Here is a 15716-nt window from a genome sequence, read left to right as displayed (position 1 = left end):
CTCTTTCGGAGACAACACGGCTCGAGTATGGTAAAGTTGAATTTTTATGTTCACCTTTTAAATTTTTAGAGTATGCAATGTTTGTTTCATGGGTTGATTATAAAGGAACCACTTACAATATTAATAATATGTCTGTTCTAATTAATTATAGTGATAATCCAAGTATATTACCAATTTTTGGACTAATATTATCTATATTTATTCAAACCAATAATATTACCATTTTTTATTTGTAAGATTTATGAAAATAAATATTTTGATGAACATTTCCAAGCATAGATATAATGTGCAATTAACTGAAAAATTATTATGTTGTTCAGTTGAAAAATTAGACTGTGTACGTCCCACAGTTCACTGTGTCCTCTCAAATAGTTTGTCTTATTTACCTTCATAAACACATGTAAAAAATGTTATGTACCTACCTACTTATAATATGTAAAAAAAAAACGTGTCTTTATTAATAAATATCTTATTATTCTTTATGAAGCAGTTTTTTTTTTTTTTTTTTAATGTAGGTATACCTATTGCTTATATTTACATGTCCTTGTACTTTCTTTTTCCTACTTACTTGGTCACCCCTAAAAATATTAGTAGTTGAAATTAGACTATATCTAATAGTTAGAAAAAAGCTACTATATTTTTTTAGCTATTTCAAAAACATATGATTTGTAAATGTGACTAAAATTATAGTAAAGACTAAAAAACGTTTAGTTCTATTTACTATAAATAAAAAAAAAACAATAGTTGATTTAACTTAATATTTAGTTAGATAAATTGACAACTATATAGCTTAGCTGTTTCAGAAAATTGACTTGGTAAACTTGACTAATGCTATAGTAAGACTAACAACTTTTTTTTTGGTTGTATTAACTATATATTTACAATATAATAATAGTTGATTTAACTAAATAATATTGTTAGAAAAATTAGCAACTACATATTTTAGTCATATTAACTATAAATCTTGCAACTATAATCGTTTGGTACTTGCAACTAAATGTAGGGGTATGCCATACGGAACTACATTTTACAGCTAGTACACATATAATTTTAGTTAAACCAACCAATTATTTTTTTCCGTGTGCACGGCGCCATGTATAGGCTACTTCACTACACCTCTACCCTAGGTGCATTTTCTCCATAGGGCATAGACCATAATAGTATATTATTTACATTTTACACCTTTATATTTATTTACCCCAAACTTATATTAGACAATATATTTTTTTAAATAAATGCTAACAAATACATTTTAATCCGTTAAATATTCATCTACTACCTACTTAAATTGAATTGGCGTAGATGGGTATGGAATCCTAAGGCCGGTGAGCCCTATTAATTCTATCTAACCCCCTACCAAGTATAGCTCTATAGACATTGGTAAAATATATTTAAGAAGTGAATAAAATAAATATTTTGAATTTATTATATTCGAATACTTTTTGAGAATAGAACACTTAAAAAAACGTATGGTTGTTTTTGTTTCTGTATATTATATTGTTTTATCTTATTTAATAACATATTTCCTATAGGTTTTCTAAGTTATTTTTTCTATTAAAGGAGATATTTTAGTTTCAAATATTATTCATACATTAACAAATGTATGTACTAAAATACCAAAAACATAACTACCTATTAATGAAAAATAAAAATATTTGGGGGTTCGATTTTTTTGTGTACCTACCTACTCCATAATTTTATTGTATGTTCAAAATATAAGACACATAATTTGTATAAAATCTCTAAAATTCAGTTACCTGCCTAGTTTAATAGTGAATAATTATCTATAACTGCTATATACCTACCTATTCAATGAAATACACTTTAAACACAAATATTAACTTAAACGTAAACCATAAACACAAGATTAAATTGTTGATTTAAAATGTGTATATCTAATATTGTAATAATTTCCAGAAAACCATTAGGAAAAACAATAATATTATGGTACCTATTGTATTACCATATTAATAACATATTTATAATATTTTCATAGGAATTAAATGTTTGTAAAAAGTATTCTAAATAGTATTTGGAATACTGACAAAAATAGTATTCAACATTTTTTTGCATTATTTGAAACTTATTGAGAAAATTTGTAGATGGTATTCGATTAGTAATTCATTCGGATTACTTCCTATGTCTGCAGCTCCAAAACACGGTTATACACGGATGGGAAATAAGCAAACTTATAGAACAAGACGTGTAGGTACATGAATAAAATATTTATGCATTTTCAACTAATTATCGATTACATTATAATAACAGTATTTGATTAAAAATATATAATATAATAATATGATATAACAAAAGAGTCAGGCACGGTCGTACACTCGTATCTCGAAAACGAAACTATGACCGATATGACTGGCCCAATAACTGTACAGTATATAATATATACTGTACAATAATATATAATATATTATAAGTAAATACCATACGTTGTAATATATATGTGTCGAGCCAATAAAAGATTTGTCCAAATTTTCACGTTTTTAAAAATTCAGCAAATGTTTTTAATGCAAATAACGATTTACGTTTCAGTGTTTCACGTCCGTTTGCACTACCCGTCCAGACTCTTTGATTGATGATAATAATAATAATAATAATATATCCCGTGTACCTTCAATTTACATAAAAAATAATTAAAAAAAAAAAAAATAGTAGATACGAGTAGCAGGTAGTACCTACCTATTTAAATTTTAAAATAATTATACAATATACAAAAATCTATCAAACAGTGAAACAATTATATTACTGTTATAATAGTAATAATATAATAATATTATATAATGCGATTGTAATATTATATTATATAGATTGTATTATAGATACAAATTATAAAATGTTCGATTGCACAGATACCAAAATAACAATATTTTTTTAGTAAAATTTAATATTTTTTAAACATTGCCGGTAATCATAATTTACATAAGGTACATGCAATTTTAATATCATAATATTGTTATAAAAATTATTTTTCAAATAACCACGATGGTAATAATAACAACAAACACAAAATTAACGCCGACCTTAATATTATTATAATATTTTAGTAAGCGGCTGTATATAGTATAAACGATTAGTCAATAATATTATATTTACAGGCGAAAAATTAAAAACAAAAAACAAAAGCGCATACAAAATTGATAAGTTTAACGATACACAACATAACGACTACAACTCGCTAACGAATAAACTGCATACCACGATGGTTTAAATATTATTACCCGGTTGGGCAGACCCTCAAAAATTATTTTTTTTAAAATTTTTTAATGATTATAAATGATTATAATATGGACTTATCGACATGAGATGTGACACGATATACGCGATGGACTTTAGGCTGCAGTGTATTTTATAATGCACACATTTGAATAAACTGAACACATGTTTAGAATCAGTGCCGGATCTAAGGCCGGGATGCACCTATTAAAATTGGAAGCTTCTTAACAAAAAAAAAAAAAAGCTTTTTTTAAGTAATTTAATGCGTTAATCATATTTTTCTTCTTTTTTTGGGTATGCAATATAAGTGAAGACGGATTAAAAAAAAAAAACATTTCAACTATAGGGAAGTACCTCGTGGCTTACGTTTTCCTTGAAATCGAATCGTCACAAGACTTATATACAGGAATAAAACTGAGTCCGCGTTATTTTTAAAATAAACGGGTGCAATTAATTTCTCAAAAGACTATTTTTCTTGGCCAATATTCGGTATCCTTGACAATCTATCATTCTACAAAGTTGAAAAATCTAGACACCTGAAACCCGAGGCCCCCAAAACATATTCAGTATTCGAGCCCCGGTACATTGTACCTACCCCCTGCAACCCCGCGATAAATCCGACACTGTCCTTTACGCTTATTTTAGACTCTGACTCCGACGACGATGACCAGATTGGGAAAACGACTGTAGGTACGAAATACAATAACTTTTCGGTCTTTCTTATGTATACTTACCTACTACGATATTATATGTATTGAATCGAGTTTGAAATCGGTAAACGTACGTGTGATATATTATTATATTTAGTATAGGGTCTGTGCAGTATGTGCTGCAGTTGCGCAATGGATATAACGATTTTGGCGATGTTACGATTGAATCGTTACGTCACCACGAAATGATACATAATATATTATTACTATAATGGGTACAGATCGGAGTATATATATATGTATGGTTGCAGTGTATATAGTGCATAATAATATTATGTACCGATCCGATAAATTATTATGGTACTATATTGTAACACATAATATTATTAAAATATTAGGTATATTATATCACCGGTGGTACCTAATCATTTTTCGTGATATATATATATTATATTAAATCGATTCCATATTATTATTATACTTAATATAGTTTATGACGTATTATATAATAATAAATAGTATATGCTCGCGTAAACTTTGCCTTAGAGACGTATTGACTTTACGCCGTAAAGTTTAATGCCTTCCTACCTATACATATATATATATAATATATTGTAATAACTAATATTAATATTCGATACGGACGGAGCGCAAGAATAGCTAATAATTATAATATATAAATGTAGTATAACGTATTTTATAAAACAAACAAAAAGTTTAAAAATAAAAACCCTACGTGAAAAAATAATAATCAAGTAGGTACCTAATATTATGATATAATATAATAATTACCTATATTACTATGTACACATTTGCAAAATTGTGTTTGAAATCTCTGTGTACCATATTAAAGAAATTAAAATTGGCTAAAACAGCGTGTCGACGCGTATATTATTATCATTGTTATTATTGACAAAGACACGAGTAATAATTGACCTTTACGCGGTCCGAGTAAGCATTGATAGCTATAGCTAGCCTATATTGTATCAGACATTTCATTGGTTTATGTATTATCTATACATAATATAATATACCTAATGTATGTATCTGCCAAAGAAAGCGAATTGAAAAATAAAAGCGTATGGTACCTAATAACATAATATTATACAGTATAGGTATCTGGTATATATATATTTTATTATTAAGGGTCGGCGGCGGTCGCCTGGTTGGTAAAAAAAAAGAAGTTAAAAAACAAATTACAATCGCGTAACCTCACCTAGAATATACGTTATGATAAATACTTATATATTATTGCATACCTATATAACCTAACTGTACACATTTTCAACAACGGTCGTGTGCACATAGAGTTCGGACGCTATTAGATTAGTTGAGCAATGTTCGGCCTGCATACATCGAGTGTGTATATACAGTGATTTTTTTTTTCTGGTATGTAAAACGACTAACTATAATAATAATATAATAATAGTATAATATAAAATATTATGATATAATATTTCGAAGAAAATTGTTCACTTAATCTGATAACGTAACTTGTAGAAAAAAATTTATAAAAATATTATGCTGGCATACAATATTTCTATATGATTGATCTTTTCGGTTAGTGGCGACTGGCGAATAATATTATTATATTATATGATCTTCGGCGCTGACCGGTCGTTGGTGTTGGTTTTGCGCAGTTTGATCGTCGCAAACACGTTCGTCCTGAAATTGAAATATCGTAATCATTAGGTACTATTATTTATTGATAAAAATCACACATAGCACGTCATGTATTAATTAACTAGGGACCTATGTTATAAGTCACTAAATACATATTTATATGGTATTTCGATAAAATCGAAACAAAGTATCTACATAATAATATCCATCATAGGTTAGATCATATGACGTATAGGCGTATCACACTAGCAGCAACGTGTGCGTGATGGATAGATACACCACTACACGGCAGTTTGCCAAATTAAAACACCTGTGGCTTCTTCTTCTTCTCTTCCGTCTTTATCTCATAAAATATTTAATTCCTATATCTCTACTTGTACTCATACCAAACCATCGGATCGTATCAATATAATAATTATTAAAAAATGTATATATTAAATAATATAGGTATCCACTTATAGGTACATAACTATAGGCACTGACTATTACAATTTATCATATAAATGAAGTAAATTAAAATTCCAAATTAATATGAAACCCTCAACTATGGCGTTTACGAAGGAGGGGCAAATTCCCTTTTTTTCCCCTGGACCCATCACTGAAGAGACCTCTGATAATCACGTTTTCTTTGGCTACCTATCCTCGGCTTCCTTCAGAGCGCATTTAATATGACGTGACTTCCTAAATATTACAGTGTTACCTCATTATCCTATTCCATCTCTGGACATGCCGGAAACCATCTCATTCTATTGTTATCAATAATATTCCCAGCTATGGTATATAAAGTTACTTCAATATGCACATAACGCGAATAATATAGGTATGCATTGTAATTTGTAATTTGTTGACCACGAGAGGAATAATTTAAGATTGAAAATAATAGAAAGTGTGGTACGTATTTTTTCTTTTCGTTTCGTTTCGTTTCGAACTATTAACTTTACTCAGATTAAAAAGCTAAATTTAACGAAATTTAAAATATTATTCATGTTCAAAATGTACATTTGAAAGTCATCTATGTGTATCTATTGTATATATTATGTTCGTTTATAAGTTTATAACCATAGAATTTTCGTCGTTGACGATTTTTTTTATCCTATGAGTAGTTTTGTTTTTGTTAACTTGTACTTATACATGCATATAAAATATTATATTTTATTTACATTTACATTTAAAGTTTAAACATAAAAAGCAAAATATACTTTCTATAAGAACAACAAACGACCGTCGTGTGTCATGTATGGTGTACGAATATCAACCCATTAAATAAAATATTGATTTTAATTCCAATGATACAAATATACAATGCACCATAATAAAAGACAACACGATTTCAACCGTAAAAAAAAATGTACACTTAATTGTTTTAATAGGTTTTAACGTTCAAAATGCTGTGATGCAATTTTTCGTTGTTTTTACAACGCTGTTATTGTATAGTTTTATTTGCGAACCACTTTGTCCCGTTCAAATGTTCCAAAACAAAACAAACTAACTCGAAACGGCATAATGCGTTTTTTTATTATCAATAGAACAACGCGCGTAGCTCGATGTCAGTTTAAAATAAAAAAAATAATAAATAAAACGAAAACAACATTGAATAAAACAGTCTATTATGCGCACTGAATAAATATTGGCCGTAATATTATCATTATTATGACATACAAATAGTTAGCAATGATATACTACATTACTACCCACTACTAGGTAGGTGGCAGGTACTAACACTGATACTGGGTATAGGTACTAAAATACTAACGCTATACTACTTTTACGCTTGTACTGACACTCATAAAATGTTTGCTTCGCTCTCCAAGACTTAATTGATAACAGTAATTGCGTTAAAGTTCGCCGTTTGATCGTAAGTCAGAATTTGTATCGGATAAAATAGGCTCGTCGGGTCTCTTGCCGCTGTAGTACATACAAATGTATAGACACCAGCGTAGAAGTGTAGAACTGCGTCGTCTGTTGTAAACTTGTATACGAGACGCACCTTAACCGAATTATAAAGGCCGTTTGTTTACCAACTCTCCTCCGCCAACACCGACGTCGACTATAATTTGACTGTACAAATTTACGACGTCTCACGTCTCGTGGTTGTTTATGTAAACGATGATAAACAACGCAATAAATAATAGTATAGGTACGCCGTACGTATAGGTACTACATATATATATAGTGATCATTTTATAGATCTGTCGAATTGAATTATATACAAAAAACAAGAAAATAAATAAATCCCTTCTATACGGCGGCCTCTCTCGATTTAATATGGTATTATATTGATAGTATGTACATTGTACATAAGATCATTTGGATTGTCAAGGCCTAAAAAAACTGCCAAACTGACAACTTATCTATAAAAAAAAAAAGATAGTGAAACGGATAAGAATTATAAAATATTTGTTTGAGAATAGTGCCGACAAAAATTAAGTAAGTACCAATTCTTATAAGTCGAACGAAAAACTAGATAATATGTGGCCACGTGCGATTTTATGAAGATTACGCAAATGACCGAGTCGAATAATCAATAAATAAAATAACGTTTTTACGTAGGCACTAGGTAATAGAAAAGCAATATATATTATGTTATCTTAAATTGAAAAAACACTATAAAACTATTTACAAAAAAAAAACTAACTACCTATCACTGAATATGATCATTTTGTAGATTCAAAGAAGATGCGATCCACTGAATGGGCAGAACAAAAGTTGGACCTGGGTACTTACCGATTGTTTTTCGTTCAATGTGAACCACAATTACTTTTGATAAAGTCTTGTCTACACTATTTGATTGTTATTAATTATATTTTACATATTATTTCATCCAAAAAGCACATCTAGAGTGAACCGTTTGAACGTGGTTAAACTCGGCATTTCATTGAAACGGATGACAGTTCTAATAATATAGGTAATACATCCGTTCCGGACGCACGTAAAATCTCAGAAAATAATCGCACGGGTCGTTAAATTTCGGAATGCATAATAATATGATTGGACCATATTTACACGGACCATAAGATCTCAGACCGTATAATTCCGGAAAAGATTATTCGTGAACCGTATTATCGCAGACCGTAGAATCCCGGAATTTAAATCAATAATAATAATATTGTTTTATACAATAATTTATGTGTTAGAATCTCATTAAAATTAAATAATAATGCTATGCCGCATGGTGTGTTATAACTTTATAAGGTACCTATACTTTGCTTGCTGACGTTTAGCCATCGCAGGGTGATGGGCCAACTAATCGAATTTTGCCGTTGCACATGTACAATTGCGGGTTTCGTAGGTACTTTACAATTATTATAATTTTAACATAATAGGTATTATATTATATTATTACTAGCTGTGCTTTCCCGGCATTTTCTGTGGATGCGAACCTTCTTAAGCTCCGTTAAATGTAAACTGAACAGATTTATAACACAGTTAGTCGGGCCATTTTTACCAAATATAATATATTACGGTTGTAAATAATTATGTCCAAAAAAATATTATATATTTTTTTTCTGAGATATAGATTTTTTTTAAGAGGCGGACAAGTGGGTATCGCTCTGCTTTACAGTAGTTGTCGAGCGTGATGTCGTTGTAATGAGTGCGTGTTATATTTGAATTCGATGATAAATCATCATTGTATATGAAAAACGATTCTGGGCGGAGACGTTGTGTCATAGGTACTTAAATATATAATGATAAATATTATATATTGATGAATAATAAAATTTAATAGTTAAAAAATTGTTTTTGTAAACATCTAAAATATCTTATGGCTTTAAATAGCGTGACTTCCGGTGAACTCTTTCTTTTTGATAGAGGTAGAACAATTTGTTGGGAACCTTCCATTTAAATTTCTTATGTTAGCTTTGAAAAAATAAACTTTTATGAATTTCTAACTGAAAAATAGTTTACAAAATTAAAAAAATGTTTTTATACTTAATATTTCAAAAATGTTACCAATTATAGATAATGCTGAAAAATTCAAGGATCTATGGCAAATATTTCTGAGTAACACCAATAAAATAAAATAAATTTTTTCGAAAATTGGTTTTGCGTAAAAATTACCTACCAATTAATTTTTCACTTTTCTGTTTTTCTTGACGTTTTTTAAAACTACTTGGAGTTTTCAATTTTGACCTCCTAAAAGTACCAACTATAGATTTACTTTTCTATTAGGAAAGATGCTGATTTTGAAAATCGGAGCATTTTTACTATCTAAAATATTGCTGACAGACAGATAAGAAAAAAGACACACTTCATTGTAAAATCAATACAGTCTCTCGCTCCGCTCAGAATCTAAAATGATACAGTATCCAACATGTATGTGTTGTTAAGTAGAAAGTAAGTAATAAAAAAAAACTTGCTGAATCTATTGACGACAATTTTTCGAAAGGTTCGTCCGTTTTAATCCTTTGATTTTATATAGTAGATATATATGTATTAATAATATTATAGCTGATTTGCATTTTTCGTGGCAAATTGAATAATGCCAGGGGTTTTACCCTGTATTAACCTCCATTAAATGTATATACATTAATTTGGCTGGTATTGACCGAATATAAAAATACAGGTCTAAAATAATATAAAATCATAATAACTATTTTTTTTTCTATAACCTGCGATGGCAACCGTATATGTATTATAACTTATAGATATTATAGTTATTGTAGATACAAACAAAAATAATATTTTTTTTTTCGTGAACAGACAAAACCCTACAGTAAGAGCCCCTCTTTAAAATTAAAAATTAAGAAACTGATTTCGAGGTGTAGGGAAATTCTATCATATGGTCCTATCCTATGAACCAAATTTAAGAACTAAGACTTGGCCACGGATCGTTTTCACACAAAGATTGCCATTATTAATATATAGAAGATTATAATATTATGTACATATTTTATACGCCGATAAGTCGTATACGGAGGCGGGGTTTTACCTTTGGCATCCTACTTCTTTCGCTTCTCTCCCCACGAGTCGTACCAGCCGTCGTTGTGCGTCGCATTGATGTACTTGAACGTCTGCAGTTTGGAGCTCTCAAATCGGACGTCCGCGTCCGAGTCGTGTTGCGCGTACCCGTCGTCCGCAGTCGCGGTCCGGACAGCGGGAGGCGGCGGCGGAGGTGGCGGCATCATCATCATCATGGTGGCCGGTTGCTGGTTGTGGTGGTGCTTGTGGTGATGTTGGTGCGCGGCCGCGGACGGCGGCTGCATGCCACCGTTCCCTTGACCGTCTTTTCCGGCCGTCTGCTTGATCAATCGGGTCCTGGGCAACAGGCTGGCTGGAGCAGGTGGTGCCGATCTGACGTCCTTCAAGTGATCATCTACCACGATGCACGACTCGGAGTCATCGCCGCCGCCGAAACTCGACGAGGACGATCTCCTGCTCCGATGCTGCTGCAGTGGTTGCTGTTGCTGTTGCTGCGGCTGCTGTTTACGGTTGTCGTACGTCATCCGCCGCACCGTCGACGACCCGCCGCCCACGCCACCGTTCATTATCGTTTGGCTGTCGTCGTCGTCCGCGGCTATGTCGATGTCCCGCGACGCCACCGTAAACTTCTTGTTGGCGACCGGCGTGCCCGCCGACGACTTGTTGTTGTAACTGTTGTTGTGCTGCAGCTGCTGCTGATCCTCCGCGTCCGCGGCGTTCACGTCCACCAGTGACCTGTGCTTCCACATGGACATGCCGGTCAACAGCACTTCGTCGCTCGAACCGGACTTCTTGAACTTCCACATGGACTTTGTCCTCTTGATCTTCTTGCCCTGCATGGTGCCCCCGTCGTCGTCTTCGTTATCGTACGCAGAATTCACCTGCCTGGACAGCGAGTTTCCGTCACCGCCAAACGACGACAGGTGGCCGACACTTGTGCTCTGCCGCATGGACGACGTGCCGGTGTTCCGCCTGCCAGTGTTCATGCCTTGGCCACCGCCGTTGTACGACGACTTCATCGTTCCCGTTGACTGTCGTCCGCCCATCGTCATCGTCAACGTCTGGCTGTGATGATGACCTGGACGATGGTAACCGCGGTCCTCTTCGGGTGACCTACTGTAAGACGCAGCTTGTTTGGAACGCGCGTCCTTCTTCGGATCTTTGATCGTTCTGGTTTAGAAACATCATACTCGGTTACATTAATAACACGAACTTATATGAGCAACACCAACACCACAACCAACACCATCACCTCCGCGCCTCAAGCCGCGCAGCGCAGGGTGAACATTTCCCGTAACCACGGTTACTTAGATACTACCCCGTACTCGGTTACACGTTATAATATATAGCTATACGAGCCTATAAGACTCGTGTAAAATATAATACATTATAGGTATTAGAGGCGCCTTCACCAACCGCATTGGTTAATTTTTGTTATTGCAGTTATTACAATTGTTGTTATTATGCATATTATAATTAATTATTATACCTATTATTGATTAATTATTTTTCTGTTTTGGTCGTAATTAAAATGTTATATTATTATGTATTTGTCCGTCTGTTGTTGGACTATTCCGCCGCGTAAGTCTCGAGAGTTGTCCTCGGTTGGAATATATTTATTCGGCCGATTAAAGACGATTAAACACAGCTGGTACGGTTTCTTTTAGTCGCGGTGCACTACCATTGCAATGTTTTCCATACGGTACCGGTAGCTTATGATAATTGATTGTACAGCTGTTTATGGAATTACATAAACGTCGTCGGCTGTTAACTGGTAACGAACGCGTATTATTCTCGTTTATAACTATACATATCCAATAATACCAGACTTATTCATAATCACGATTATTGTTAAATCGTCCCGAGGAATACATTAGCTCGAACATAATATTATCATTATTATTATTAGGTATAGGTACAACTGCATAAAGCGATAATAATATTATATTAATATGTGGAAATCAGGTTATCATCGTGGTTCACATGCCTACGTACTATACCTAATGTGCACGAGAATGTGGTTCTAAGCAGTTTTAATATAAGCTTAATACATAAACACCGAGCAGCTTGGATGTAATTGGATTTGATTTAAATTCCAAAAGTGTGTTTTAATTAATAATATTAGAATAAAATTAAATACAGAGAAAATGGTTCAAATATCTATATATTATATCATTTAATTTTTATTTATACATGCGTGTAGGGACGCTGGGAATGGGTACAAGATATGAAGATATATATTTATACTATTCTACAGTACATTGATATTGGCTATTAAGTTAATAACGGCCAATAATATTATAAGAAATAATATTACAAAAATCAACATTATATTATTGTATGTGATGTTGTTAATAACAATAATTAGTTCAACCTACAATAATATATTATATAACTAATAGAAAAAAAATGTCTTATAATATTATAAATCCATTATACAACATCCTTAGAAACATAGACGCTATCAGAAGACTGTCCCGCTCAGAATCGTTTTTACATATGTACCTAATGATCTATCATTAAATTTAAATTAAACACATCCATTACTGCAGTGACGTACTCAATGAGGTACATTGTCACTCGAATTCTACTATGTACAGCATAGTGACTTTATTAATTATCACCAGTTTTTTTTTTAAATATATATATTTTATAAAGTAGATCAATGTGCGTTTTGTTTAATTTTTTATAAAATGTTTTTATAGTAGGACAGTTGGTATTATGTTACATATTTATACTGTGTTAGGCTCATGCTTGTTCACTTAACATAAATACAGTTATGATAATAGCATATTATTTTTATGGTTTTGTTTTAATCAAAAATCATAGGTACTACGGAACTAAGGCGCATGCATATGATAATGTTAAGCGATACATTAATGTTATGGTTCCAACAACTACGATAAAATAATATGATTAGCAATGATGAGATATACCTCGCGTTTTCGTCATCCGAATAGTCAATTTCGGGCGCCGGCGGCGGATCGTTACTGAAACCGCTGTCGTTGCTGCTGTGCAAGCTCGCGTTACCGTGTTGGTGGTGAACTCCACCGGTTCTCTTGTCGATAGCGATTGGTTTTCCTGGTGCAGGTGGCAATGTCTGCGGTGGTGGTGGGAAAAACGCGACCGGGGGTGGTATGTGCCCTCCATACTGACGAGGCACTACTGGAGCAGGAACGGACGGAGGCGGAGGCCCGTGCGAGTTTATCCCGTAACCATTCGATCTACTGTTGGCCCTGGACCGTGCCTGTACGCAAAAATAACCATTTTACCATTTTTAGTTATTGATTAAAGAATTATTTTATAACAACGAGTTAACGGATGAATGGTAGTGCGTACATTTATGTGGTATAATATTATGTCTATTAAGACGCCACGTGATATTATTATCTTTCAATTTAAACGTATTAAAAAATATTATATCATTTCTACGGGGGAGAGAATCGTTTTGTAGTGAGGTTAAAAAATGTTGAAGAGGTTCTCGAAAAATATAAAAATATTTAGTAGTTTTAAAATATATTTAATTGACACATATTGTCTATATTATAACGCAAACGTAGTAATTGTGTTCGAAGAAGGGCCAGAATTAATATAAACATGTTGTAGAACATATTATCAGCAGAAAAGTAGTCCTCACTGCTTAGACAGTACAATAGAATAATTATGAAAAGTTGCTGTTGATAATAGCTTACCGGATATGGATTTCTGTGAGACAAAGAATCACCGAATCTCGTAAGTGTTGTAGTTTGATAACGGTTTTGTTTGCCGATGGTTGCCGATTCACTTCTGTTGTGGTTCGAGACGGTGGACTGGCCCATGGAATCCTTTCGTCGATATGATGACGGCGAGTCCCTGTCAACGAAAAAAAAAACCAACAACATATATAAACGTGTCATATAATCCCATAATTGATACATCCGCAGAACGTTTTCATTTTAACTATGCACACTTACGAAAAGACTGAGTCCTCCATTACGGGTTCGGTATACGTTAACGGGAACCAACCACTACACTGAGTACGTAAGTTCTCTCCAAATTGCCATCCTTTGTTTCGTTCCCCTAAAACGTAAAGCATGTCATTTTTAAATCACTACGATGAGTTTTTAAACATTAAACTTACCTGATATAGCGATTGTGTCTCCTTCGTGGAAGCTTAGTTGATTTTCACCGCTCGACAGATAAGCATGTGTGGCTTGCACAAGATTTGCACCCTGAGATTCCCATCCGTTATCAACTACTGCCATCGACTTTGGTCTGGATCCATTATTTCCCGGACTCGAACCGTTCTCCACTGAAATTTGACAATAGTTCGATCAGTGAAATTCGACATGCATGGCAGTATAATCCAATAATAAATTAATTCGCACTGCTCGAAACTCAACATGGAATGTTCTAAATTAATATCGAAATGTTAATACGTTTTTAGCGTGTAGTGCGAAAAATCAATAAATGTAAATATCGTAAGTCAGCAATAACAACTGAATCCTTAATCAAGGAATAATTTAAATTTTAGAATCACGATGAGTTGAAACAATGCTTAGGGGTGTTTAAATTAATATGTATATTATATATGTCATACACTACCCGGGGTGATCAATAAATATGAATAGGTGTAAAACACAATTTACATTATTAACACTGAACCAATTTCAACATGTCCTATACATACATTGAACGCCGTGATAATATTATGATAATATACATTTATACATATCATGTTGAAGAGTATTATCAAATATAGTTATATATATACTTCTGTTCAGCGACTGCGATGATGCGTTCAAATTGAAATCTGATTTGGCTCTAGAAAGCGGATAATTTAAAACCGGACTGGATATATCATTCATGGCTCGAACATCCAAGCAAGACGCATCCATTGATTTCGTTTTTCTCAATTGTGATGACATCGAAATCCTATCGTCGTCGATTCGTGGAGAACTAACATCATCATCCAGCCAGAAGCTTACTTGCTATAATATTCACATTGATAATATAAATGATCAGTGAGAACCTAAAGTAAATACATTTTTTCACCCAAATAGATTTTAACTTACTCGAAGTTTTGTTGCAAACATGGTTTCAACAGATTCTGGCAATCGTTCTCGAGACTTAGCCACATCGAGCCAATCATTAAGATGTTCATCGTACATTGACTGGGTGTTGGTATGATACGCTAGACAGTGTTTAACCAACGAACACTGTCTTTCTAACACGAAACCATATCTACGTCTCTCCTGTGTCATGGCCTTATAAATAAAAATTTCACAGTATTTTAACATACATTATCAAATATGATTA

General features: G+C 32.8%; 2 protein-coding genes across 3 annotated transcripts in view; both read right to left on the bottom strand.

Moving 5' to 3' along the window:
• The window catches only part of LOC100570590 (fatty acid synthase), a 14961-nt gene extending 8758 nt beyond the window's left edge, over positions 1–6203 (bottom strand). The window contains exon 1 of the mRNA XM_008181346.3: positions 6199–6203. Coding sequence (XP_008179568.1) covers positions 6199–6203 — 5 coding nt within the window. The remainder of the gene's footprint in view (positions 1–6198) is intronic.
• The window catches only part of LOC100167403 (brain-specific angiogenesis inhibitor 1-associated protein 2-like protein 2), a 121627-nt gene continuing 111220 nt past the window's right edge, over positions 5310–15716 (bottom strand). The window contains exons 8-15 of one of the 2 annotated variants that reach the window (XR_003838911.1): positions 15473–15664; positions 15172–15388; positions 14539–14709; positions 14372–14477; positions 14111–14270; positions 13355–13665; positions 10385–11588; positions 5310–5540 (exon numbers count right to left, since the gene is read on the bottom strand). Coding sequence is in view for 1 of the 2 variants with exons in the window: in XM_029486501.1 (XP_029342361.1) it covers positions 10439–11588; positions 13355–13665; positions 14111–14270; positions 14372–14477; positions 14539–14709; positions 15172–15388; positions 15473–15664 (2307 nt within the window). In the remaining variant the exon portion in view is untranslated. The remainder of the gene's footprint in view (positions 5541–10384; positions 11589–13354; positions 13666–14110; positions 14271–14371; positions 14478–14538; positions 14710–15171; positions 15389–15472; positions 15665–15716) is intronic. The other variant, XM_029486501.1, reaches the window with a different exon arrangement.

The sequence above is a fragment of the Acyrthosiphon pisum genome, chromosome A1, assembly GCF_005508785.2.
Source record: "Acyrthosiphon pisum isolate AL4f chromosome A1, pea_aphid_22Mar2018_4r6ur, whole genome shotgun sequence".
NCBI lineage: Eukaryota > Metazoa > Arthropoda > Insecta > Hemiptera > Aphididae > Acyrthosiphon > Acyrthosiphon pisum.
This window is presented reverse-complemented; position numbering and strand designations above follow the sequence as displayed.